Source organism: Triticum urartu, chromosome 3 (assembly GCF_003073215.2).
Source record: "Triticum urartu cultivar G1812 chromosome 3, Tu2.1, whole genome shotgun sequence".
NCBI classification, from domain to species: domain Eukaryota; kingdom Viridiplantae; phylum Streptophyta; class Magnoliopsida; order Poales; family Poaceae; genus Triticum; species Triticum urartu.
The window spans coordinates 684730528-684755593 of NC_053024.1; the positions used below are offsets into that span (position 1 = coordinate 684730528).

Sequence of the window (25066 nt, forward strand, 5' to 3'; positions counted from 1 at the left end):
AGTCCATATTCGACGCTAAACATCATATTATTCCTAGTATCACACTTTTCTGGCCAAGATACCACTCAAGTATCACCACATCTAACAAGAGGGGACTTTTCATTGTTATGCACTTCGGACGACCAAGTTCTGCAACATGCTCGTGTACTGCAGGTAGCTATGTGGCATGAGTTATGCCGCTACCAAGAGAAACTTAATAATACATAATGTTTCTAGCTAGAACAACTCAAGATCAATCAAACATGACTGTATGGCCAAGGAACACTCAATTGTTGTCATGCTGGGAAGGGACTTTTCATCTCCATAAACTCCGGACGACCAGGTTCCATAGGACGCTCATAAACCTCTTGTAGCTATGTGCCTTAAAGTACATCTCTACCAAGGGTAAAGTACTGATTTAGCAAGTTGCTAGATAGACTCGCTCAAGACCAATCAAACATTAAGTAGTATACATCTTTCTTCTCTTGCTAACAGTGAGTGTATGTCTTATTTTGTCAATGGCTGATGAAATTGATTAGAAAGTAAGACTTCATATAATTAGTTCTCATGTATGGTCATCACCTTAGACACATCTCAGCAATGACACGTGTATATGAACCTTTTTAACCACAAAAGGTTTGCTTTCCATTTGGGTTGTAGATTGTATCTTGATTTTTTTGATTTCCTAAAAGAGTTTTGGTCTAACAGTTTTTCTAGGAAGAAGACAGAAAATAAAAGAAAGAATAAAATATGAAAGAAAAGCAACTCTTGAATGGATATTGAAAAGAAATGTAGCCCCAGTTCCTTTGGAAATGGTAAGATCTTTGGCGCAAGAAGAAGGGGCGACCCATATCATCTTGACTTGGTTCTGCTTCCCCTCTTTTTTGGGCATGATCCCTATCTTCTACCTTGTAATCTACATGAAATGGAGATTGCATCATGTATGCCCAAAATAAGGCTTACGGCTTTGTTATCATGTTTCCATGTGAGGATGGTAAGATAGTGAAACATGGTGTAATAGTTTTTTAGGGAGTGTTGCTTTTCTTGCTCGTACACAATAGAAAAATCATTGGAGGACAAAGTTATGTGTAGTAGCGTATTTGATACCCATGTTTTACTCTCTTAACTGTGGAAGTACGATTTGCTTTTCTCATGGTTTGCCTTCAATATTTATTGATGTGTGCTTAACTAATATCACAGGATTGGAGGAACGGTAATGATGACCATGATAAGGGGAAAAGTATTGTTGAGCCTGAACCCTCATGGTCTCCGTACTTTAGGAACTTAGATGCTCCTGGCTTGTCCATACTGGTACCTCAGGTAGTAACTGATTTTGTATTTAAATACAAGAGCTAGCCATGACTTGTTGTTATTAAGATCGTGGTGTGATATCTGCATGGGAATAAAGAAAAAAAGGAAAGATATAATGTTTGCTATTGTTATGTCCAATTGTGTTTCTGAGTCAAATAAAATGGGTCCACGGTTGACTTAGTTGTAGTTACGATGATCCAATGGTTATGCTTTGTTGATTGAAGTATGGTAGTATATTAATGGCCTGATTTTTTTTCTTTCATGCCTGATTTTCTAGCGTGGCTATCTTTTCTCCAGTTAACCTATCAAGTGGTTTTAGTACATAATAGATCCAAAATGGTTGACTATGTGCTTCCCATGATGACTGGAACTCCTTTGAACAAACATGGAAAGTAACACGTCAATAGTCTTTAATAAGGAATTATGCGCTTTAGTTTATGTCTATATCATCCATATTTCTTACTTATCTGGCACTTCACCTCGCGCATTTGAGTTATATATTAATTTAGACTGCAGATTACCTTGCTTATCCATTGGTGCAAGCACCATCAAGTTGTAGTGCACTATTGCATATTTGGTTAGTAATCATACTCTAGGTGATAATAGGCAAACTTGGTTAACCTGATCATCTTTTTGGAATTACCAACCTATCATGCCCCTCCCATAAAATAGCCATGTTATGCATAATGTGTTCAACTAGATAGAGAACTATCATTCCTAGAAATCGAGCACACTTCATTTAATTAGGCATCCTTATAACTTCAAGCTATGCTATTTCTAATTTTATTGGTGCATATTTTTACCACTTTCGCTTATTGTCTTGATTCGACAATGCTGGAGGGGATTTTGTCCAATAGAAAATATGGTCTTTTCTTCTTGATTTTTATGTGTTCTAAACTCTAAATCGAATTGCTATACTAGTTTCACGCTAGAGATTTCAATTGTGATATCTTGCGATTCATGTGATAATGCATGATAGAATTATTGTTCTTCTCTGCAATTGCTTTGCTCATGGTTTGCTTTCAATATTGATTCATGTCTGCTTAACTAAGAGGTGCGATTGTGATGATCATGATAAGGGAAGAAGTGATGGTGAGGCTCCGAAGTTGAGGAACTTAGATGCTCCTTGCCCATCCTCGCTGGTACGTCATGTAGTAATTGATTGTATATTTAAGTACAAGAGCTAGCCATGCCTTGTTGTCATTAATTAAGATCCTAGTGTGATGTTTGTTTGTCCAACTATCTAAAGGGTTCTAATGGATGGGCTAACGGGGAAGCGTCATCTACTACTTTAATCGAGAGATATGTGGCAATGGGTTTTCAAACGGAAATGGTCGTGATGAGCATCAAGGAGATTGGTAATACTGAAAGTAACCAATTTCATTTCATTTTTCTTCTTTGTGTTTGCACCGTCTGTCTAATCGAGGCTTTTGGTTTTTCTTTCAGGGCATAGTGACGAAAATACATTGCTTGAACTACTGTTAACATACAAGGTACGTGTCCATGGATGTTATTACTAACTTTATCCAATGATGCCCTTTCTACATGATAGCAAGGATCATATGTTAGGATTGGCGATGACAAATGCAGGCACTAGGTGATGAAGATGCATTGGGTAACTGCTCTACCTCTGGCTGCGCCCCCTTTAGAGTTAAACATGGTGATGATATTGATTTTGAGAGCTCAGATGGTGATGACGATGCTAGTGATACACAGCCCAACTACGGTGATTATGGTGATGAGGTAGATGATTCATTGTCTTTAGTTCAGTAGCTAAGAATTCTTTGACCATATGTATGATGATATGTGAATTCTTTGCCATGCATACCTTGCACACCCCTTTATGTATTGTTCGAGCTTTGTTTGTTTTGCTCCTAGCTTTTCGTGATTGTAGAGTTGCGTTGTTAAGTTTGAGCACCTGATTTTTTTTTACATAAAATTCTCATCATGTTAAAGTTTTACCGTGTACGAGTTAATATAGGATGTGAGATTGACTACCGTTAGACCAATGCCTTCTTCAAAGTAATCAAACAGTCTGAGAAGGAGTGGAAACTGAGTATATTGTTGTGTTGCTTGCTTCTAATTTTGATGAATTAGAAAATTTATTTCTTCTATAAACCAATATTTTTTTCTTCAGTTCCTATGTATTTCAATATTAGTCACAAGACATATGACTTGAGGAGTTATTAGATGAAAAGGGCCTCGCCCCTGTTCCATTTCTTGCTGAAATGAAACAACAGAATAGCATCGTCTTACAGTTTAGGCAAACGGCGGACAGCAGAAAGGCTGCCGCAGTGAAAGTAGGACAAAATACAAACTAAAGCCTGAACTAAAAAAGCAAACACCGAAAAACAAGGCACTATAGTGCAGCGAGGCCGTAGCCAAAGTCTAGTCAGCAACAAGGCTTCAGAAGGTGTCTCCACGCCTCATCCAGGGTCTGGCCACATTAGCAGAGGTGGGCTTCTCGCTTTCGTCTCGAGTTCTTTCGCAGTCCACACCACCTTGTCCTTGGCACATCCTGAGGATAGGCACTCCCACGAAGACAGATTTGACGCAGTTTTTCGCCAGATAGCCTGTAAACCAGGCCAAACCACATTATTGAAAACCATGTCATTGCGAGTTTTCCAGATAGCCCAAAGCCCAGCTGCATGTACAATATTTGTTACAGCAAAGGTATCTCCTCTGATCCAGAACTGGGAGATGGACATTATACTAATGTCTTCATCGATTCCAGTTAGGATACACAAGGCTTTCCAGAATTCAACAGCAACAACACAGGAGCTAAATAGATGGGAACAAGTTTCCTGTTCAGCACAAAAAATGCAGGTGGGATCGCCTATCTCCTGCCTTTTCGACAAATTATCTCTGGTTAACAACTTGTTGTTAGTCAATAGCCAGAGAAAAATCTGGATCCTAGGAGGAATTTTGATCTTCCAAATGGCAGGAGAACTAATGGGCAAAACACCTCTAAAATTTAAGAACTTATAAAAGGATTTAACAGAGTATATCCCTTTGGAATTCAGATTCCAGATAGGGGTGTCATCCTCTACAGTGAGATGAATAGAACTGGCAATTTCTAAAAGCTCATACCATAGAGACATAAGTTCATGGGTAAAACATCTACGGAAAGTAATTTTAAGGGTGCTGCCATCCCAAACTTTATCAATGGTGTCATTATGTTCATTAGCAAGAACATAAAGGTCCCAATATTGGGTGGCCAATGTGGCATTACCAAACCAATGATCCTCCCAGAATCTGATCCTTTTCCCATTGCCAATTTTCCAAGAGAAACCAATTTTAGCAGCTTGAGCTGCCCAGAGCACCCCTTTCCAAAAGGGGGATGCTCCAGCATTGGGGCAAGCAAATAAATTTCTTTGAGGATTATATTTGGAATCAATTATATTTTTCCAGATCTTGCCCTCAGAGTTATAGTATCTGCTGACCCAAGAGGCTAATAAAGCCAAATTCATGTCCCCAATGTCAGTGATACCAAAACCCCCAAATTCTTTCCTCATGGTAATAGACTTCTAGGCAGTCAGATGGTACTTGTGGTGACCTTCATAATCATCCCAAAAGCAATGAGCTAGTTGGGAATTTATGAGTTTAATGGCCCACTTAGGGAATTTAATGTATCCCATGAGGTAAGAAGGAATACTAGCTAAGCAGGCTTGGACTAAAATAAGTCTTTTGAGGAGTTATGATGCTACGAGAAAATCATACTGCAGGTGGTGTAAACAAGAGAAGATATACACATGCCAAATGAGCTTTAACTTGAAGAAATAAAATTTTACACAACAACTATGCCCTTTGATTTATTTTGTAGTGCAAGATACAGTGTAAAATCGGACTGAGCAGAGAAGAGTTCATAAGAAGTATAAGCTAACTTGAATGCTGAATACTAAATAAAGAAGCAGGAATATATATAGGTTGGCCTAAATAATTCTGTCGTAAAGTTGTGCTGTGACCCAGCTCATCACTTTTCCGTAGAATCAAAGGAGGTTGGAAACTAGCATGTGGGTTAGGAAGAACAAGGTATTCTTCTTTTGACTTTCAGTTACACAAATTAAAATAATACTAGAGAACATCACATATATACTGCACTAGTTGCATCAAAGTTCCCACCGAGACAAATCTCAAGATCAACAGATACCTGTTAGCTGCGAAAAATGAGGGTGTCAATACCTAGATGTTCAGAGAGAAATGGATAAATTAAGTCACTAATTTAGAAATCTCAGAATGTACTATATGAAATGACAGCTGAATTTCGTATTAGTTACGCAAATAAAATTTTGTAAAAAGAATATTGTATGGTCCATCCTATTCATGGCGAGATATATGTAATAACAAGTAGGGAAAGTGTAGAGTGTTTGTTGTTTATTACACCTGCTTGGGAAAAAAGATATATCTTGATTGCTAGTAAGCGATGAACCTGAAATAGGATGGATGGGAACACCATCATGTTCTCCTGAAGACACATACATTTACCTCATCATCCATCGATCTGTCTTTAACTTTCTGTCATGAAAGCAGCATGAAGAGACCAGAGAACTGTGTTTCACCACTATTATGCAATATGCATCCTGCACATAGTGCCATTATGTGAAACAACAAAGTTAGACTATGCACCTTTAGTTTATTCCAGTCCAGAACTTCATATTGCTAGTGTAGGTAGTAGTTTCAAGCGTAAAATGATGTGCATTCGTGTTCATGCAAATAGTAACTCTTTTATTAACATGACTTTCAAGCAGCAGCGGAGAATAAGAAATTGAGTTTCTAAATTATTTCATTGATTTATCCTGATCACCTTTTTCTTGTTTCTTGGGTAGTCTGTGATATACATTTCTTGATCATTTATTAGTTTTAGGGCCCCATTCTTTTCTATGGCCTCATATGTGTTTCTATGCAGTGGTATTTCCTTATCAACGTTCACTTAGATGACATTAAAAAGTCAGTAACATATAGAAAACGTTTCCTAATCTTAGTTTTTCTTATCCTTTTGTGCAGAATTTCATACGAAACATGTCAGAGAAGGACAAGAAGATCAACTCATTAGTAGATATGGGCTTTCCTGAAAACGAAGCAAATATGGCTATTACAAGATGTGGTATGACTCTTTTTTAAATTGTTGCCATGATGTTCATTTTCCCATGGAAAAGGCGCTTTATGATATATTTCTGCGTAAATTATCCTAGGTTTGGATGTTGATCTCTCTGTATTGGTTGATTCGATTAGTGCGTCACTGGCTGCAGGAGATTTTGACTTATCTCATCAGGTACATTGTGGTCTGATGTACATTTGAATTGGAAAATGCTTTATCTTTCTGATTTAATTTGATGTAAGGACACTGCAACATGTGTACATTTCGCAGGTTATGAATAGACGCTCTGACTCCTTTGGAGGGACAAAGAAAATAAGATTGATGGAAGATAGAAAGAAAAAGAGGAAACGGTATGGAGGTACAGCACATGGCAATCAAATCTTCTTGGATGGCAGCCATTATGAACATATGCCTCCCCCAAATCCAATGGTTGGATTTAGCCTGCCCAATTGTAGCCAACTACCAGTGGACAGAAAAATTCCTAAAAAAGCTATCGGGCGACCTTTTTTCTACTATGAAAATGTGGCCCAAGCTCCCACAGGTGTATGGGCGACCATTTCAAGATGTCTGTATGGCATGAGTATCTGGACTCAAAGCATTTGTGTGCAGCTGCAAGGAAAAGAGGCTACATCCACAATTTGCCGATTGAGAACAGAGCACCTCTTCTTCCTCTGCCTCCAAAGACGATACTTGAGGCATTCCCTCGGTACAAGAAGTGGTGGCCTTCCTGGGACACAAGAACGCAGTTCAACTGCTTGCGAACAAGTATGGCATGTCAACAGCTGACAGGAAGCATTGGTGCTCTTGCAAGAACAGGGAATCCACCGCCTCGAAATATTCAAAAAGATATGATCAAACAGTGCAAAGAGTACAATCTTGTCTGGATAGGAAAGAACAAGGTTGCTGCATTGGAGCCTGAAGAGATTGAATATCTACTAGGTTTCCCGAAGGACCACACAAGGGGACTCGCCAGCACAAATAGGTACAAATCTCTCGGCAACTCGTTTCAAGTTGATACCGTTGCTTACCACTTGTCAGTACTGAGGGGCATGTTTCCCAATGGAGTTACTGTGTTGTCCTTATTCACTGGTATTGGAGGAGGAGAGGTAGCTTTGCACAGGTTGGGAATCCACATGAAGACAGTGGTTTCTGTTGAGATAGACAAAGCCAGTAAGAGGATTTTCAGGCATTGGTGGGATCAGACTCAAACAGGCACGCTGATTGAGTTTGATGACGTGAAATCTCTTACTGATGCTACAGTTGCATCACTGGTTACTAGATTTGGCGGTTTCGACTTGGTGATTGGGGGCAGCCCATGTAACAATCTTGCCGGGTGCAACAGATACAGCCGTGATGGCTTGGAAGGCAAGGAATCTGTTTTGTTCTACCAGTACCCCAGAATCTTGGAGGCCGTCAAGGAAGCTATGGCGAGGATGTAGCCTAATCATTGCAATACGTATTGTATCATTTAATGCTTTATATCTTGTGTTTAAACATTGAGTTGATGTGATGTGGAGGGGTTTTATTTGAGAGAAATGTCATATTGACATTTAGCCAGATCATGTTTATGGTTGCTAAGTGATTTATATCTTGCTCATGTTTATTTGGGAAAATACTATTCTTGGTCCCCTCAACTATTTCAGAGCCTAATTTTGTACAGGCAGGGAGTACATTTAGTTTTACGCATTCCCTTCTTTCTAGTTTGTAGAAAAATGCCTTAGTGCTGGTTGCTCCAAATTCTGTAAATTCTGTTCAGCGGGCTCTTTTCGCCAACAGAATTTGTACATATGAGCATACCTTAGTGCTGGTTGCTCCAAATTCTGCCAACAGTGAGTCTCCCTCTCTTCTGATATTCACTCAGATTTGTTCCCCGAGAGTTGATTGTTCATATATATATATATATATATATATATATATATATATATATATATATATATATATATATATATATATATATATATACACACACACACACACACACACACATATATATATATATATAGTTTTTATATTTATTAGATGTGTGCGATACTCACTGTTTCATTAGGTCAGAGGCTTGTGTCTATCTATTGATGGAAGATTCATTCAAGTTCTGAACTGCACTTTGATTTATTTGCAAACATGTCTCTCGGATGCATTCCGCGCGTAGAGGTAGCAGAATAAACAGATTATTTTCTTCATTTTTGCGTACGCTACATCTGAACATAATTTTGCTAGCTACGGAGCGGAGCAACATGTTGCTGACATATATCTTGGAGACTACATCCAGAGGCAGTCGATGATTTAAGACGTGCAAATTCAGGCTTTCCTATCTCCACTGTAATGTTCTGCATTTTATCTTCAGATTGTATTCTGAATCAGTCGAAACAAAATATTTTGCCACGCGTTGCTTTTCCTCCTCGTTGGAAGCCTCCTGATCCTCGTTGCTTTCCATGATAGCCTCCCAAATATGTCGTAGGACGAACCATGATTTGCCTCCCAAATCAGCACAACAATGAACCTGGAAGTTGCATTGCTGCCCCTCCTGTTTGGAAGCCTCCTGATCCTCCTTGCTTTGACCGCTGAAGCTTCGGCCTTGCTGTGAGTGAGTATGAAGATGAGCCATGCCATCATGTATTATTATGCCTATTCTCCAGCAAATGGATGATCGGTTGGTTCTCTTTTATATTATTTTCTTCTAAAAAAGAGGTGCCCATATGGCAGCTCATATTACCGCAAAACTTGCTTCTCAAACGGAAGACTTGCCCCTGCTTATTAACAAATTCAAACTGATCCAGACTATTAGGATCCTTTCTGGGTTCTGTTTTATTCATGTAAGATTGCATCCAACATGACTGTAAGTCTGTAACCATGTTGATTTGACAATATAAGCTCGTTGCTCTCAAAAACCATAATTTACTCCATGGCTGCTGCTGCTGCTGGGAGCCATTGCAGCATTGTGCAACCGCCAGCTGCGACAGGCGGCCGTGTCGGGCGATAAGGGCATGCTAAGTTATGTAGTTCAAAGAGGCAACATCAAGTCTGAAAAGATACGAACTGAATATACCACTTAAAAGTCGAAGTTTCCACACAACATTGTCGACACTACAGAGCTAAAGTCAGAGAAACTCAGGATACAGTGACTCCATCAAACTGATGCTCTCTCATACACAAATCAGGACACGACCCGGCCTTCTGGATACTGGACTACAGGTGCGAAACAAAACGCAAGAAAAGCTTAGAGACAGACTTGCTGGTCTGTGGTTCCGCCTAGGAGAGCAAGGAAACCAGCGAGACAAACTCCAAGATCGCCCTGCCCTTCCATTTCGTGTTGATGACGAAGTGATCTGGGTGCTTCCTGAGCAGCTCCAGCAGCCCGAACCACGGCCTCCCCTTGGCTATAATCGGCGACCAGTCCTCCCAGGTCAGGTACTTCCGCACCCTGGTGTGGTGCCACACGTTGCCAAACCGGTCCACAAGCTGTGAGTAGACAAACAAGTAAGACTTTGCATGTACAATGATTGTAACTATGTGTAAAAATAGTCCGCTCATGATTCATTGCTATGCTTTTACATAAGAAAACCAGTTTGCGAAGGAAGCCTGAATTTACATAAGAAAGCACGATTAATCAATTTAAAAGCGAAGCTTTCCAGATAGTTACCAGAGGATATACTTGCAAGTCTTTCCCACTAGTTGTAGAAGAAAAATGTCAATATCAGTAGAAAATTGTCCGTAGCGAGTCATGGCTCCACAAAAACGAAGCGACAAGATTCAGCACAAAACATGTTTGGAGTGACAAGTGAAGGATGCTAGCAAGCAGAGCCATGCATTAACAGGCTTAAAGCCTAAGAGCCTAAAATTAACTGCCTTCATGGATTTATATGATAGTTTTGACAAGTTATAGTACATACACCTCTCTCGAAATAGGCTTTCGCCCAGCTTTATATATATATAACCCAAACAGCCAAACTCATACAAAGTGGTAAGAAACCATCATACAAGCACGTCAAAAGAAAAATAATATGGCACCTGACCAAGAGCACAAGTGTACCTTACCCAACTTTGAGCATGAAAACAGGAGACGCGACATCTAACAAGAGACAACCAAGACTACTGAATAGGACCGGGGCCTCACCACTTTGAGAAACCACCTTACACCAGAGTACCAAGCACACCGAGCCATCTATGGAAAGGGCCGACTCGCCGTTGAGATAGCAAGGACTTAGAACAGCGGAAAGTAGTGGCTACTCTCGGGTGTAGTACACCCGAGTTAGCAAAAGATTGAAAAAAAGTGATCAAACATTGTCCAAAAAATCTAAACTTTTGGGACATAAAACATTATCAGATGTGTGAGGTCCTTGCAAAATTTCATCTAAATATAACATCTGAGGAGCTCTCACCAAAAATAACAAAATCACTGCTCAAACAGTGCACAAAACTTTCAGCAGCGATTTTGTTTTTTTCGGTGAGAGCTCCTCGGATGTTATTTTTCGATGAAACTTGACAAGAACCTCAAACATATGATAAAGTTTGATGTAGCAAAATTTCAGATTTTTTGGATTTCGTTTGATAAACTTTTTTCAAAGTTTTTGCTAACTCGGGTGTAGTACACCCGAGAGTAGAAAATCCAGTCTCGAAAAACAGATACCATGGAGACACTATAAATGACAGGAGATCACTAGACCATGCCACACCAGAGTCGAGGATACTAAAGTCCTCGATAAAAGAGCTGCCCGCCCGGCTGCCGCGTGGTGGTGGCGCTGACGAGCAAGAGGAGGGTCGCATTTTTTTTCAATCCTCCACCGAAACCTTCCACATCATACTACATACACCTACAGGCTACAACTAAGCTATATTAGACAGGTAGGGATGCTAGCACCTGATTTCCATCGGCAGATGATATTCTCAGAATGCAGTTTGCATTATTATTCTTTTGAATCAGGAAGACTTTTTTTAGTGTCATAAATTCTGATGATATTCTATATCATAATTTAAACTGTAATGGTATGGTCCATCCCATCAATGTATAAACACAGTAAACTACTTTCAGTATATTTAACTTTTCCAAGCCAGAGCAAGACTAATTAGGTTAGGCGTACTTTAGCTTCAGTATAGAAGTTGGATAGGAAATATGTGTGTTTTTCCATGACAAACCTCTGTGTGGAGTTTTCTCATAGGCATATATTGTCCAGGACCACATAGGTCAGATAACACAGTCGCAACAGATGACACGACTTCCTTCTCTTCCAATTGAACGATGTGCTGGTTGTCCACATCCCCGTCACCCCTCAGCCTTATTTCTGGTCTGTTGTCTGCACACACAAAAAGAAGCAATTTCAGGTCAGATCAAGCAAATATTTCCCTACGCATGGTAAAAGATAATGAGTTTGGTCTTTCACTGGACAAAACTCCAAAGAAACAGAATGCAGCAATAGCTTTTGAAATTGAAGGTCCATAGCTAGAAGTCTGGAAACAAGAACAAAGTTCACAAACAGCTTCTAAAACTTGCATCATACCATTTACTAATTCATACTCCCTCCGTCCCATAATATAAGAACGTTTTTTACATTATGCTAGTGCAAAAAACACTCTTATATTATGGGACGGAGGGAGTAATTCTTAATAGTATGTCTGCTGCTTTAGTGATACAAATACCATAGATAACGTACTTAATTTATCCCTAGAAAGTAAGATTGGAAGATGTCAGACATTCAGATTGAAGTATCTTGGTGTGCATCTTTCGATGTGTGAATATAACTGCATCTCTGCTACTTTTTTTCTCCTATAAACGGTAAAAACATAAGAGATGCAGTTATGTTCACACATCATGATGTGCTAATTCAGATATAAAGCATAATGTTCTTACATAACACCACTTGCAATAGCAACTAATAATATATGTGCAGTTGCAGGAAACATATGATGAGAGTTGCTTAAGAGATATTCCCGCAATACTACATCTGAGTTATAATGTGCATATATCTATCTCTATAACATGTAATGTTGCAATATCAACATTATCTTACTTTGTAGCCATGAGTTGCAACATGCAAATAACGCGTACAGCCAGATTGAGTGACTGAACAAGCAAAATCATCATCAGCTCTACATATGTTTCAGAAGAGAAACAAGACTACTAGGAAGGGAAAGTATACACAGTAAAGATGCAGAGCAAGGATTATGTATCACCTTCGCCGACTATTCCTATTGGTTCAACATTGATTCTGTGCCCACCGTAGACGTCCAAATCTCCGGGAGACTTCTTGGTTATCTTCAGCTTGCCCTTCATTCCACTTGCACCGACACCATTCCCAACGTCATCACTGTCCCAGCCATAATCACCTTCAGGGAAGCGGTCATGGAAATCGGATACACGAGGGTGCCCTGGCTGCACATACGATGGCGGCGGGATCTGTGAGGGAAGAACAGGGGCTTGTTGAGCAGCGGCAAGCGACGCAAAGATAGACCTCGTGGGCAGGAGGAAGTAAAACCGCTTGTCCCCAATCTGAAGGAGGTCCTGCGAGTCAAGCTTAAGAGGAGAATTCCCAGGGAGATGCAGGACGCCCTCAACATGGCAGCCATTCTTGCCGATGACATCGAGCGCGAAACGGCGGCGCTGGAAGTCATAGAATATCCGCGCGTGGTGGCGCGAAATGTTCATCCCCCCACCAAGGCTGGAGAGATCGACATCCACCGTCGATTTCTTGCTGTTGCGGCCCAGCATGATAGAGTAGGCCTGCATGTAGTACTCAAAATCCTCACCCTGCAGCTTGGCGAACCCTGCCTCCACTTCACCATCACCGGCGGGCATTGCACAAGCACCCTCGGCATGAGGCATATTGGCTTTAGTTGAACCCCCGATTTTTCAACCGATCAACCTAATCAAACAATGGATTGGTGGAACAGGTTAATTAATGAGCTATCGAGATGGAAAATATGCGAGCAGGGCGTATCTAGATGCACGGGCAGACATAGATTTTAAGAGGCCAGTGGAGCTTAACTAATCATCAATGCAACAAATGCTCATATATGCAACGGCGATGACAACCACTATCCTGGCAGGCCTATTCATGATATGATACAATACAGAATTAGTGATGAGTTGAAAATCCTAGTAAATCGGCGATGTGAATGTCGGACTACAAGAGAGCTTCAGGTGTGGTGCACCTGCCCTCTTACCGGAGCGTCGTCAGACGAGCCGCCAGCGTCCGCTATCCGGCGTCGCAGTCGCGGGGGGGTCTGGACGCAAAACCCCGCCTCCCTCCTCCACTCCGGTCGCCGGCGCTACAACTCTGAACTCACCCGTCACCGGCGCAAAGACAGACTGGTCCTAGCCCGGGAGGCCACTCGGCCGTTGCACGACGGCGGGAGATCCCGGCCGGCCGGAGAAGATGCCCGGATCTGGGTGGGGGTCGAGCTGGGCCCGGTCACGCGAGACGACGAGCTCTCCCTCTCTGCTTTTCGTGTGGGCTTTGTTTCTCAGGCCAATAGCTTCTACAGCCCATGAAAGTTATGCCCAACAGGTTAGTGCCCATCTAATTAAAAAGAGCACAATACAAACAATAACTAGGGGTTTTTTCTGAAAGAAAATGAACTAGGGTTTATTTGTACATGCAATGAATAACTACCGAGAGACAAAATTTTACTCTTTTGCACATGTATTAAATCCAGGCTTGACATTATTCCTCTTCATATTTTGCTCGTTCTGATCTAGGCATGTAAAGAAGATGAAAATGATTATATGAAATTATGTTTGCAAACAAAGAGATAGATAGCTCTTGAGACTTGATCATCATTTCTTTGTATCATCTCATAGTTTGACATGACAAGTTAAACTTTAGCGCAACACACATGAATGAGATCGCGATGTTGGCAAGAAGTGTTGACCATCATATGACAACAACTAATTCTATAGACATAATATGCACCATTTAACATTTACATATCCAATTATAGATTTATTTGAGGCTGCTCTTCAATAAAAAGGCCGCTTATAATATAATAAGTACAATAATTAGTTTAGCAGGGTATAGTCTAGCAGGAACGCTACTAATGAGGAGTCTAGCTGCGTTTGTCAGCTATGAAACATTGCTGGTACGATTTTGACATTTTTGGAATTTAAGCTCAACTATTTGGCTTTTGCCTTCCAATTTATATCAACACATAGTTTAAGTATATACTTAACCGTTTATTAACATAATATTTGATAAACACCAAGAATTTTATGGAAGTTTAGAAGGGCAGCCAACGGAATTGAAATGTCGTTGTCCGGCAGGTTTAATTGACAATAGAGATCGATGTTGGCAATGTTGATCATATGACAATAAACAAATTCTATAGACGTAATATGCACCATGCATTTAACATTTACATATCCAACTTTGGATTTATTTGAGGTTGCTCTTACATAAAAATGACACTTACAATATAATAAGTATAATACATACATTTGCAGCATTTTCTGGAAGCTAAACCTGCTAGAACGTGCACTGGCCACGTTTCTGCCTAGGCAACCGCTGCTAGTATGCTTTATGTATTTTAGGAGTTCAATCATTAATTGTTGTTTTTTCTTTTGCTTTTCAACTTGTATGAACAGATAGTTTTCGTGTGTACAATAAAAAACACAACAACTTAATGCATAACAAGGGTTTTTAAATGTAAAACATAAATTACACACATATCTTTACACATATATAATAAACTTAGCAGCATCCTCGACTAGACTGAACGCTGCCAGTAGTGCAACTACCTACCATGATCCTGGGAGCTGCACACTGCTAGTTCTTTATGGTTTGTACTAGCATGATACACCACACTAGTAGCGTTTGTAGCGTTTACTGGAAGTTGCTTTTATCAAACGCTGCTAGTAGTCTTCGCAGGTAGTTGCTTTTATCAAACACTGAACGCTGCCGATAATTTGAAAAAATAGCTGCCGCGTTCAGTTTCATGATACGCTGCTATTAGCAAAATCCTATAAGGGGTTTATGTACTAGTTCTACAAAGAATCAAGAGATGAAATTTATGCAATCACCATACATGAAATTGAATTAGTTACACCTATGAAAATAAACATATAAAACCATATTTAAATGTTTTTTGCGAGAATGATCCAAATCTATTATCAAAGTTCACCGGAAGTACAAAGCACCTCAAACATAATAAAAATCACATCGAGATTTCGAGACCACCGAGCGACCACTACCGCCGTCAGAATGAGCCGCCGACACGCCGCCGTCGCCGCTCCCCCACCAGAGCCGGCTTGACCTTATCGGTGACAGCCGGGAAGTCTTCGTGCACGCGGCCCTAAGGACCAACACCCTGGAGCCGCAGTCATCGTCGTTGTACCCCTGAATAGATCTGAAACACCTGACACCAAATCTTACCGCATGACGATAAACCCTAACCTCACCGTCCAAAGGAGATGCCAGGAATCGACGTCACAACTTCGCCGACTATGTCCTGATGAACGAACTTGAGAAGGATTAGAACCCGGAAGACAAACAGGAAGAAGAAAGCACCGCCATCCGCCCGAGTGCTGCACCTGTGAGGACTAAAAACCCGTAACCTAAACTACTAACCGGAGTAGAAACACCGGGATTTCCCTCCCCGGCCGCCACCGGCCGCCGGAGCGGCAGGCAGAGGGGAGGCGAATCCACAGGCTTGCCAGTGAAGCCTGGAGAGGAGATTACATCAATATAAATTAGGTTCACCTTATCTACAATAAGGATCCTTAGCATCTATCTATTTTATATTAAAAGTAATTGAAAGACTAACCAGAAAAAGAGAATTAGGCTACAAAATCTCACAAGAATTAGAAACAGTTGGCCCTTAATTTAACAAACTAGCTAATCACAACCATTGGATAAAATTACCCACCTATCTATCAAAAAAAATAGAAGGATGGTACATAGTAAAGAAAAGAACTAATCACAATATCTATCTTTCAAAATATATCTTTCAAAGATTCACTAATTATGGACTCCTTAGAAATTCCCATGTTAATTCGAAATTACCGATACTAATTATGGAGTACCTAGAAATTCCCACAATAATTAGAAATTATAGGTCCTTAATCTGATGGGACTGAGTTATAATGGTGCGGATCCACCCTTATAATCCTTGCAGCCTGAGAAAAACTATGGACCATGGCGTTGTGAGCAAGAGGCGGCCGTTGGTCACTGTAATCTGAGAAAAACCAAGGACCATGGCATTGTGAGCCACTTGAATTTCCAGAAGATGTTGTTGCGGTTGCATCTCACCATAGGGGGCAAGAGGATCGACGAAGGAGGTCGAGGCAGACTGGGTGGGGGGAGAACTTAGGTTGGGCATATGCTGTTGCAGGTCATTGCGCTAAGCGAAATCGTTTAGGGTGGATATTCCCAACTGACTGCGCGGTCACCTTCCAATCCAGACGCATGAAGCAATGAGCTCAAATCATACAACTTATCTAGGGATGGCTTTCAAGTGGGTTCCATGTTCTTGATATGCTGATGCTGATTATCTTCCTTGTGGTGCTCTTCATACCACATATGGAGTCTCGACTTCCAATGTCTATCGGAGTTCAAGAACATTGAACCCTGTAAGAATGAACTCAAATCATACAACTTATCTAGGGATGGCGTTCAAGTGGGTTCCATATGAAGCACGTGCGTGATTTCAAGTTTAACTTAGATACATTACACTAGTCCTGTATCACCTGGACTATAAAGAAATTGGACTCCATGCCGCTGGCACCGAACCTATGAGCCATACATTGCCATCGGTGATCCATGTAGGCAAGGCAGCGTCACCATCAACTTAATGCTAACCTAACGTTAGAGGTTTTTAATCTGTAGTCTCGATGATACAAACACATCAATGCATGTACTACCATCCGTTGATGCGTGGAGACCATGTTACAATGGCAACACTAACACACTAATCTTTTTATCCATATATTTACCAATACTTTCGCTTTTCTATTCAGGGTTGATCTATAATTTCCCTTTTTTCTGTCAGTGCGTGTGGCGAATCTGAAGTTCTTCATGTGTCAGCTTCACACGCGTTGTGTTTTGCTGTAGCACATATATGGCAAAGACACATGGCTCATTGATGCTTAGGGGGTGCAAGGATGCCGACATGACTACTGGAATAGTCCGTAAGAATGAAGTTAATCAAGCATGTGAAATTATCTATGAGGAGAGTGGTTTTAGCATAGGAGATGTTCACACATCATGAACTAAAGGGCTACAATCCAAGGGTATATATGAGGATGACCATATCAACACCATGGCGCTCTTTAGCTCAAATGCTTATATGAGAGAAAGCACTTAGAACCTATATAAAGTTATAAATGTACTTACAGATTACATTCATTGACAAGAAGTATTTGGCTTTCGGGTACTGATAACCCACAAGTATAGGGGATCGCAACAGTTTTCGATAAGTAAGAGCGTCGAACCCAACGAGGAGCTAAAGGCAGAACAAATTTTCCCTCAAGTTCTATCGACCACCGATACAACTCTACGTACACTTGACGTTCGCTTTACCTAGAACAAGTATGAAGCTAGAAGTACTTTGTAGGTGTTGTGGGATAGGTTTGCAAGATAATAAAGAGTACGTAAATAAAAAGTATGGGCTGTTTAGATAAAGAAACAATAAAGTAAATATAGCGAGTGTGGAAAAGTGGTGGTAGGAGTTGCGAAATTGCCCCTAAGCAATTGACTACTTTACTAGACCGATAGCAAGTATTATGTGGGAGAGGCCACTGCTAGCATGTCATCCCTTACTTGGAATTCTATGCACTTATGATTGGAACTATTAGCAAGCATCCGCAACTACTAACGTTCATTAAGGTAAAACCCAACCATAGCATTATATTGGTCCCCCTTCAATCCCGTATGCATCAATTTCTATGCTAGGTTGAAGCTTCTGTCACTCTTGCCCTCCAATACATAGTCCTATCAACATACAACTAACCCTAGGGTGTGATACACGCGTGCAATCATATGATGGGCACCAAAGGACAGCAACATAACCACAAGCAAATTAAATCAATCATAGCAATTCATCAACCACCGATAGGACAACGAAAATCTACTCAGACATCATAGGATGGCAACACATCATTGGATAATAATATGAAGCATAAAGCACCATGTTCAAGTAGAGGGTACAGCGGGTTGCGGGAGAGTGGACCGCTGTAGATAGAGGGGGGAAGGTGATGGAGATGTTGGTGAAGATGGCGGAGGTGTTGGTGTAGATCGCGGTGATGATGATGGCCCCCGGTGGCACTCCGGTGCCACCGGAAGTGAGGGGGAGAGAGCCCCCCTCCTTCTTCTTCTTCCTTGACCTCCTCCCTAGATGGGAGAAGGGTTTCCCCTCTGGTCCATGGCCTCCATGGAAAGGGAGGGGCGAGAGCCCCTCCGAGTTTGGATATGTCTCTTTGTCTCTCTCTGTTTCCGCGTTCCCAGATTCTTCCCTTTCAGCGTTTCTTATATTCCCGGAGATCCATAACTCCGATTGGGCTGAAATTTTAACACGATCTCTATCCGGATATTAGCTTTCTTGCGGCGAAAGAAGGGCATCAACTGCCTTACGGGGTGGCCACGAGGGTCAGGGCGCGCCTGCCTCCCCGGGGCGCGCCCCCTACCTCGTGGGCCCTCGAGCATCGTCTCGCGTGGATTCTTCTTCCCAAAAATCATATATATTCCGAAAAAAATCTCCATCAGTTTTTATTCCGTTTGGACTCCGTTTGATATGGATATTCTGCGAAACAAAAAACATGCAACAAACAGGAACTGGCACTGGGCACTGGATCAATATGTTAGTCCCAAAAATAGTATAAAAAGTTGCCAAAAGTATATGAAAGTTGAATAATATTGGCATGGAACAATCAAAAATTATAGATACGACGGAGACGTATCAGCATCCCCAAGCTTAATTCCTGCTCGTCCTCGAGTAGGTAAATGATAAAAAAGATAATTTTTGATGTGGAATGCTACCTAGTATAATCTTGATCATATGTCTAATCATGGCATGAATATTAAGGCACGAGTGATTCAAAGCAATAGTCTATCATTTGACATAAAAATAATAATACTTCAAGCCTACTAATAAAGCAATCATGTCTTTTCAAAATAACATGGCCAAAGAAAGTTATCCCTACAAAATCATATAGTCTGGCTATGCTCCATCTTCACCACACAAAATATTCAAATCATGCACAACCCCGATGACAAGCCAAGCAATTGTTTCATACTTTTGACGTTCTCAAACCTTTTCAACTTTCACGCAATACATGAGCATGAGCCATGGATATAGCACTATAGGTGGAATAGAATACGATGGTGGAGAAGACAAAAAGGGGAAGATAGTCTCACATCAACTAGGCGTATCAACGGGCTATGAAGATGCCCATCAATAGATATCAACGTGAGTGAGTAGGGATTGCCATGCAATGGATGCACTAGAGCTATAAGTATATGAAAGCTCAAACTGAAACTAAGTGGGTGTGCATCCAACTTGCTTGCTCATGAAGACCTAGGGCATTTGAGGAAGCCCATCATTGGAATATACAAGCCAAGTTCTATAATTAAAATCCCCACTAGTATATGAAAGTGATAACTCAAGAGACTCTCTATATGAAGAACATGGTGCTACTTTGAAGCACAAGTGTGGTAAAAGGATAGTAACATTGCCCCTTCTCTCTTTTTCTCTCATTTTTTTTGTTTTTTTGTTTTATTATTTTTTTATTTTTTGTAGGCTTCTTTGGCCTCTCTCTCTTTTTTGGGGGCTTCTTTGGCCACTTCTATTTTGATAACCTCACATGGGACAATGTTCTAATAATGATAATCATCACACTTTTATTTACTTACAACTCAATATTACAACTCGATATCTAGAACAAAGATATGACTCTATATGAATGCCTCCGGCGGTGTACCGGGATGTGCAATGATCTAGCATAGCAATGACATCAAAAAACGGACAAGCCATGAAAACATCATGCTAGCTATCTTACGATCATGCAAAGCAATATGACAATGAATGCTCAAGTCATGTATATGATGATGATGGAAGTTGCATGGCAATATATCTCGGAATGGCTATGGAAATGCCATGATAGGTAGGTATGGTGGCTGTTTTGAGGAAGGTATATGGTGGGTTTATGGTACCGTCGAAAGTTGTGCGGTACTAGAGAGGCTAGCAATGGTGGAAGGGTGAGAGTGCGTATAATCCATGGACTCAACATTAGTCATAAAGAACTCACATACTTATTGCAAAAATCTATTAGTCATCAAAACAAAGTACTACGCGCATGCTCCTAGGGGGATAGATTGGTAAGAAAACACCATCGCTCGTCCCCGACCGCCACTCATAAGGAAGACAATCAATAAATACCTCATGCTCCAACTTCGTTACATAACGGTTCACCATACGTGCATGCTACGGGAATCAAAAACCTCAACACAAGTATTTCTACAATCCAGAACTACCCACTAGCATGACTCTAATATCACCATCTTTATATCGCAAAACTATTGCAAGGAATCAAACATATCATATTCAGTGATCTACAAGTTTTATGTAGGATTTTATGACTAACCATGTGAATGACCAGTTCATGTCATCTCTCTAAATAGATATAAGTGAAGCGAGAGAGTTTAATTCTTTCTACAAAAGATATGCCCATGATCTAACAAATAAAAGTGAAGCAAAAGGGCATTCTACAAATGGCGGTTTTCCATGTAAAGAGAAACAGGCAATCCAAACTTCAAATGATATAAGTGAAGCACATGAAGCATTCTATAAAGCCATACTCAAAAGATATAAGTGAAGTGCAATGAGAATTCTATAAATCAACCAAGGACTATATCATACCAGCATGGTGCATAAAATAAAAATGAAAACTAAATGCAAAAGACGCTCCAAGATTGCACATATCGCATGAACGAAACGAATCCGAAAACATACCGATACTTGTTGAAGAAAGAGGGGATGCCTTCTGGGGCATCCCCAAGCTTAGACGCTTGAGTCTCCTTGAATATTTACTTGGGGTGCCTCGGGCATCCCCAAGCTTGAGATCTTGCCTCTCTTCCTTCTTCTCACATCGAGACCTTCTCGATCATCGAACACTTCATCCACACAAAACTTCAACAGAAAACTCGGTAAGATCCGTTAGTATAATAAAGCAGATCACTACTCTAAGTACTGTTGCAAACCAATTCATATTTTATTTTTGCATTGTTTATACTGTAATATAACTTTTTCATGGCTTAATCCACTAATATAAATTGATAGTTTCATCAAAACAAGCAAACTATGCATCAAAAACAGAATCTCTCTAAAACAGAACAGTCTGTAATAATCTGAACATTCACCATACTTATGATACTTGAAAAATTCTACCAAAATTAGGAAAAATAAACAATTTGTATAGGAATACAGTGCAAAAACAATCAGAACCATTTGACGTTCCAGCTAAAAATGTAAAATCACGCACTACAGCCAAAGTTTCTGTCCTGCACCGTACAAACCATCAAGCAAATGTAAACATCCTAAAGGCAAACCTTGGCACATTATTTTTATAATACAATGGAATTGTACAAGGGGATAATTATTTTTATTGAAAAGTTTCTGTAATCAAGATTCACAAAGTTTCCGTGAGCATGAACAAAGTTCAAGGCTAGCTCCCACTTCAACAATGCTTGTCTCTCTCACTTTCACTTTCCTTTTTGAAAAAGTTTTGGGTTCCCCTCTTTATTTTTATTGTTTTTAAACTATATTAAAGCACTCAACAGAAATAAATGACTCTGTAAAACTTCCAGGTTGTCTCCCTGGCAGCGCTTTCTTTAAAGCCATTAAGCTAGGCATATAGTGCTCAAGTAATGGATCCACCCGGATCCCAAGGTATATCAAAGCCAATTTTAATTAACAATGATTTATAATTTAGTAGTGAGCACAAAGTAACAAATATCATGCAATAACGAAGTCTAACTCTCTTCCTATGCATCGGCATGTCATAAAAGAACAATTCATGCACACAAAGTAAAGGCCAATGCATAGTATAAACAGTTTCTTGCAACTTTATCATATTGGAAACATAGAGAGGTGGAGATATAGTTCCTCTCTCATAATAATTGCAAGTAGGAGCAGCAAGCACATGCATATTATATTCATCAAAATCATCATGTGCAACGCTAAAAGGCAACCCATCAATATAATCCTTAATAAGTGCAAACTTCTCCGATATAGTGTAGTCGGGAGAATTCAAAAAGATAATAGGACTATCATGTGTGGGTGCAATAGAAACAATTTCATGTTTAACATAAGGAACTATAGCAAGTTCGTCTCCATAAGCATAATTCATATTGGCATCTTGGCCACAAGCATAGCAAGCATCATCAAAAAGGGATATTTAAAAAGAATCAACGGGATCATAACAATCATCATAGCAATCATCCTCCGGTAAGCACGAAGGGAAATTAAACAATGTATGAGTTGAAGAGTTACTCTCATTAGAAGGTGGGCACGGGTAGCTAATCCGCTCTTCCTCCTTTTGTTCTTCGCTCTCCTCCTCATCTTTTTCATCCAATGAGCTCACAGTTTCATCAATTTCTTCTTCCATAGACTCCCGCAAAATATTAGTCTCTTCTTGGACAGCGGAGTAGTCCTCAATATATAGTCCAACATAGGCATTAGAATCATAATTATCATAGCAATATTAAGTATGGCAAAATTTTCAGATTTGTAAAGAGTAGCATCATACTTTTCAATCAAAGAAGCAATTTCGTAAGCACCCTTAAAAGCAACAAATTCTTCAATTTGTTGAACATCATAGTAATTATAAACACCCTTAGCATAGGAAGATACGATTCCATTATCATTAAACAAACATTGGTAGGGAAGGTGTTTCTTAGGGTCTTCAGAACAACAAGTATAATCATATATTTCACATAAATTCCAAGCATAGCATTGCAAACGATGAATGTGATCTAGTAAAAGTTTCCCTTTTTCAGATATTCGGTGTCGCACATAACAAGCATGCTCATCTAAAGATTTGCCCTCAACCAAACTAGTTGGGGTTTCAGCACGAGCACATAGGGATCGAAGATGATCCAAGTAATAAGCTTCAGCAGTGTGATAGATTTTGAGTGGTTCTTCAACCATTGGTTTAGTAGGTACAACTAATTTTTTTTGGTATTTTACATTTCCTAACCATAACTAAAGATAGAAAACAACTAAGAACGGCAAATAAAAATTACTTAGTGATAAAGCAAACAAGCACACACGAGAATATTCATCCCACGCTATTGCTCCCCGGCAATGGCGCCAGAAAAAGGTCTTGATAACCCACAAGTATAGGGGATCGCAACAGTTTTCGATAAGTAAGAGTGTCGAACCCAACGAGGAGCTAAAGGCAGAACAAATTTTCCCTCAAGTTCTATCGACCACCGATACAACTCTACGTACACTTGACGTTCGCTTTACCTAGAACAAGTATGAAGCTAGAAGTACTTTGTATGTGTTGTGGGATAGGTTTGCAAGATAATAAAGAGTACGTAAATAAAAAGTAGGGGCTGTTTAGATAAAGAAACAATAAAGTAAATATAGCGAGTGTGGAAAAGTGGTGGTAGGAGTTGCGAAATTGCCCCTAAGCAATTGACTACTTTACTAGACCGATAGCAAGTATTATGTGGGAGAGGCCACTGCTAGCATGTCATCCTTTACTTGGAATTCTATGCACTTATGATTGGAACTATTAGCAAGCATCCGCAACTACTAACGTTCATTAAGGTAAAACCCAACCATAGCATTAAGGTATATTGGTCCCCCTTCAATCCCGTATGCATCAATTTCTATGCTAGGTTGAAGCTTCTGTCACTCTTGCCCTCCAATACATAGTCCTATCAACATACAACTAACCCTAAGGTGTGATACACGCGTGCAATCATATGATGGGCACCAAAGGACAGCCACATAACCACAAGCAAATTAAATCAATCATAGAAATTCATCAACCACCGATAGGACAACGAAAATCTACTCAGACATCATAGGATGGCAACACATCATTGGATAATAATATGAAGCATAAAGCATCATGTTCAAGTAGAGGGTACAGCGGGTTGTGGGAGAGTGGACCGCTGTAGATAGAGGGGGGAAGGTGATGGAGATGTTGGTGAAGATGGCGGAGGTGTTGGTGTAGATCGCGGTGATGATGATGGCCCCCGGTGGCACTCCGGTGCCACCGGAAGCGAGGGGGAGAGAGCCCCCCTCCTTCTTCTTCTTCTTCCTTGACCTCCTCCCTAGATGGGAGAAGGGTTTCCCCTCTGGTCCATGGCCTCCATCGAAAGGGAGGGGCGAGAGCCCCTCCGAGATTGGATCTGTCTCTCTGTCTCTCTCTGTTTTTGCGTTCCCAGATTCTTCGCTTTCACCGTTTCTTATATTCCCGGAGATCCGTAACTCCGATTGGGCTGAAATTTTAACACGTTCTCTATCCGGATATTAGCTTTCTTGCGGCAAAAGAAGGGCATCAACCGCCTTACAGGGTGGCCACGAGGGTCAGGGGCGCGCCCCCTACCTCATGGGCCCCTCGAGCATCGTCTCGTGTGGATTCTTCTTCCCAAAAATCATATATATTCCAAAAAAAATCTCCATCAGTTTTTATTCCGTTTGGACTCTGTTTGATATGGATATTCTGCGAAACAAAAAACA

The 25066-nt window shown here is 40.5% G+C and overlaps 1 protein-coding gene and 1 pseudogene across 1 annotated transcript; one reads left to right on the plus strand and one right to left on the minus strand.

Moving 5' to 3' along the window:
* The first annotated feature begins 904 nt into the window (after positions 1-904).
* On the plus strand, positions 905-7827 carry LOC125547167 (annotated as a pseudogene).
* A 1632-nt stretch (positions 7828-9459) lies between these two features.
* LOC125549137 (FHA domain-containing protein FHA2-like) lies at positions 9460-13234 on the minus strand. Its single transcript, XM_048712619.1, has 3 exons — positions 12557-13234; positions 11522-11679; positions 9460-9847 (listed from the first exon to the last, which is right to left on the minus strand). The coding sequence occupies exons 1-3, from the start codon at positions 13203-13205 to the stop codon at positions 9638-9640; spliced, it is 1017 nt and encodes a 338-aa protein (XP_048568576.1). The 5' UTR covers positions 13206-13234; the 3' UTR covers positions 9460-9637.
* Positions 13235-25066: the final 11832 nt, after the last annotated feature.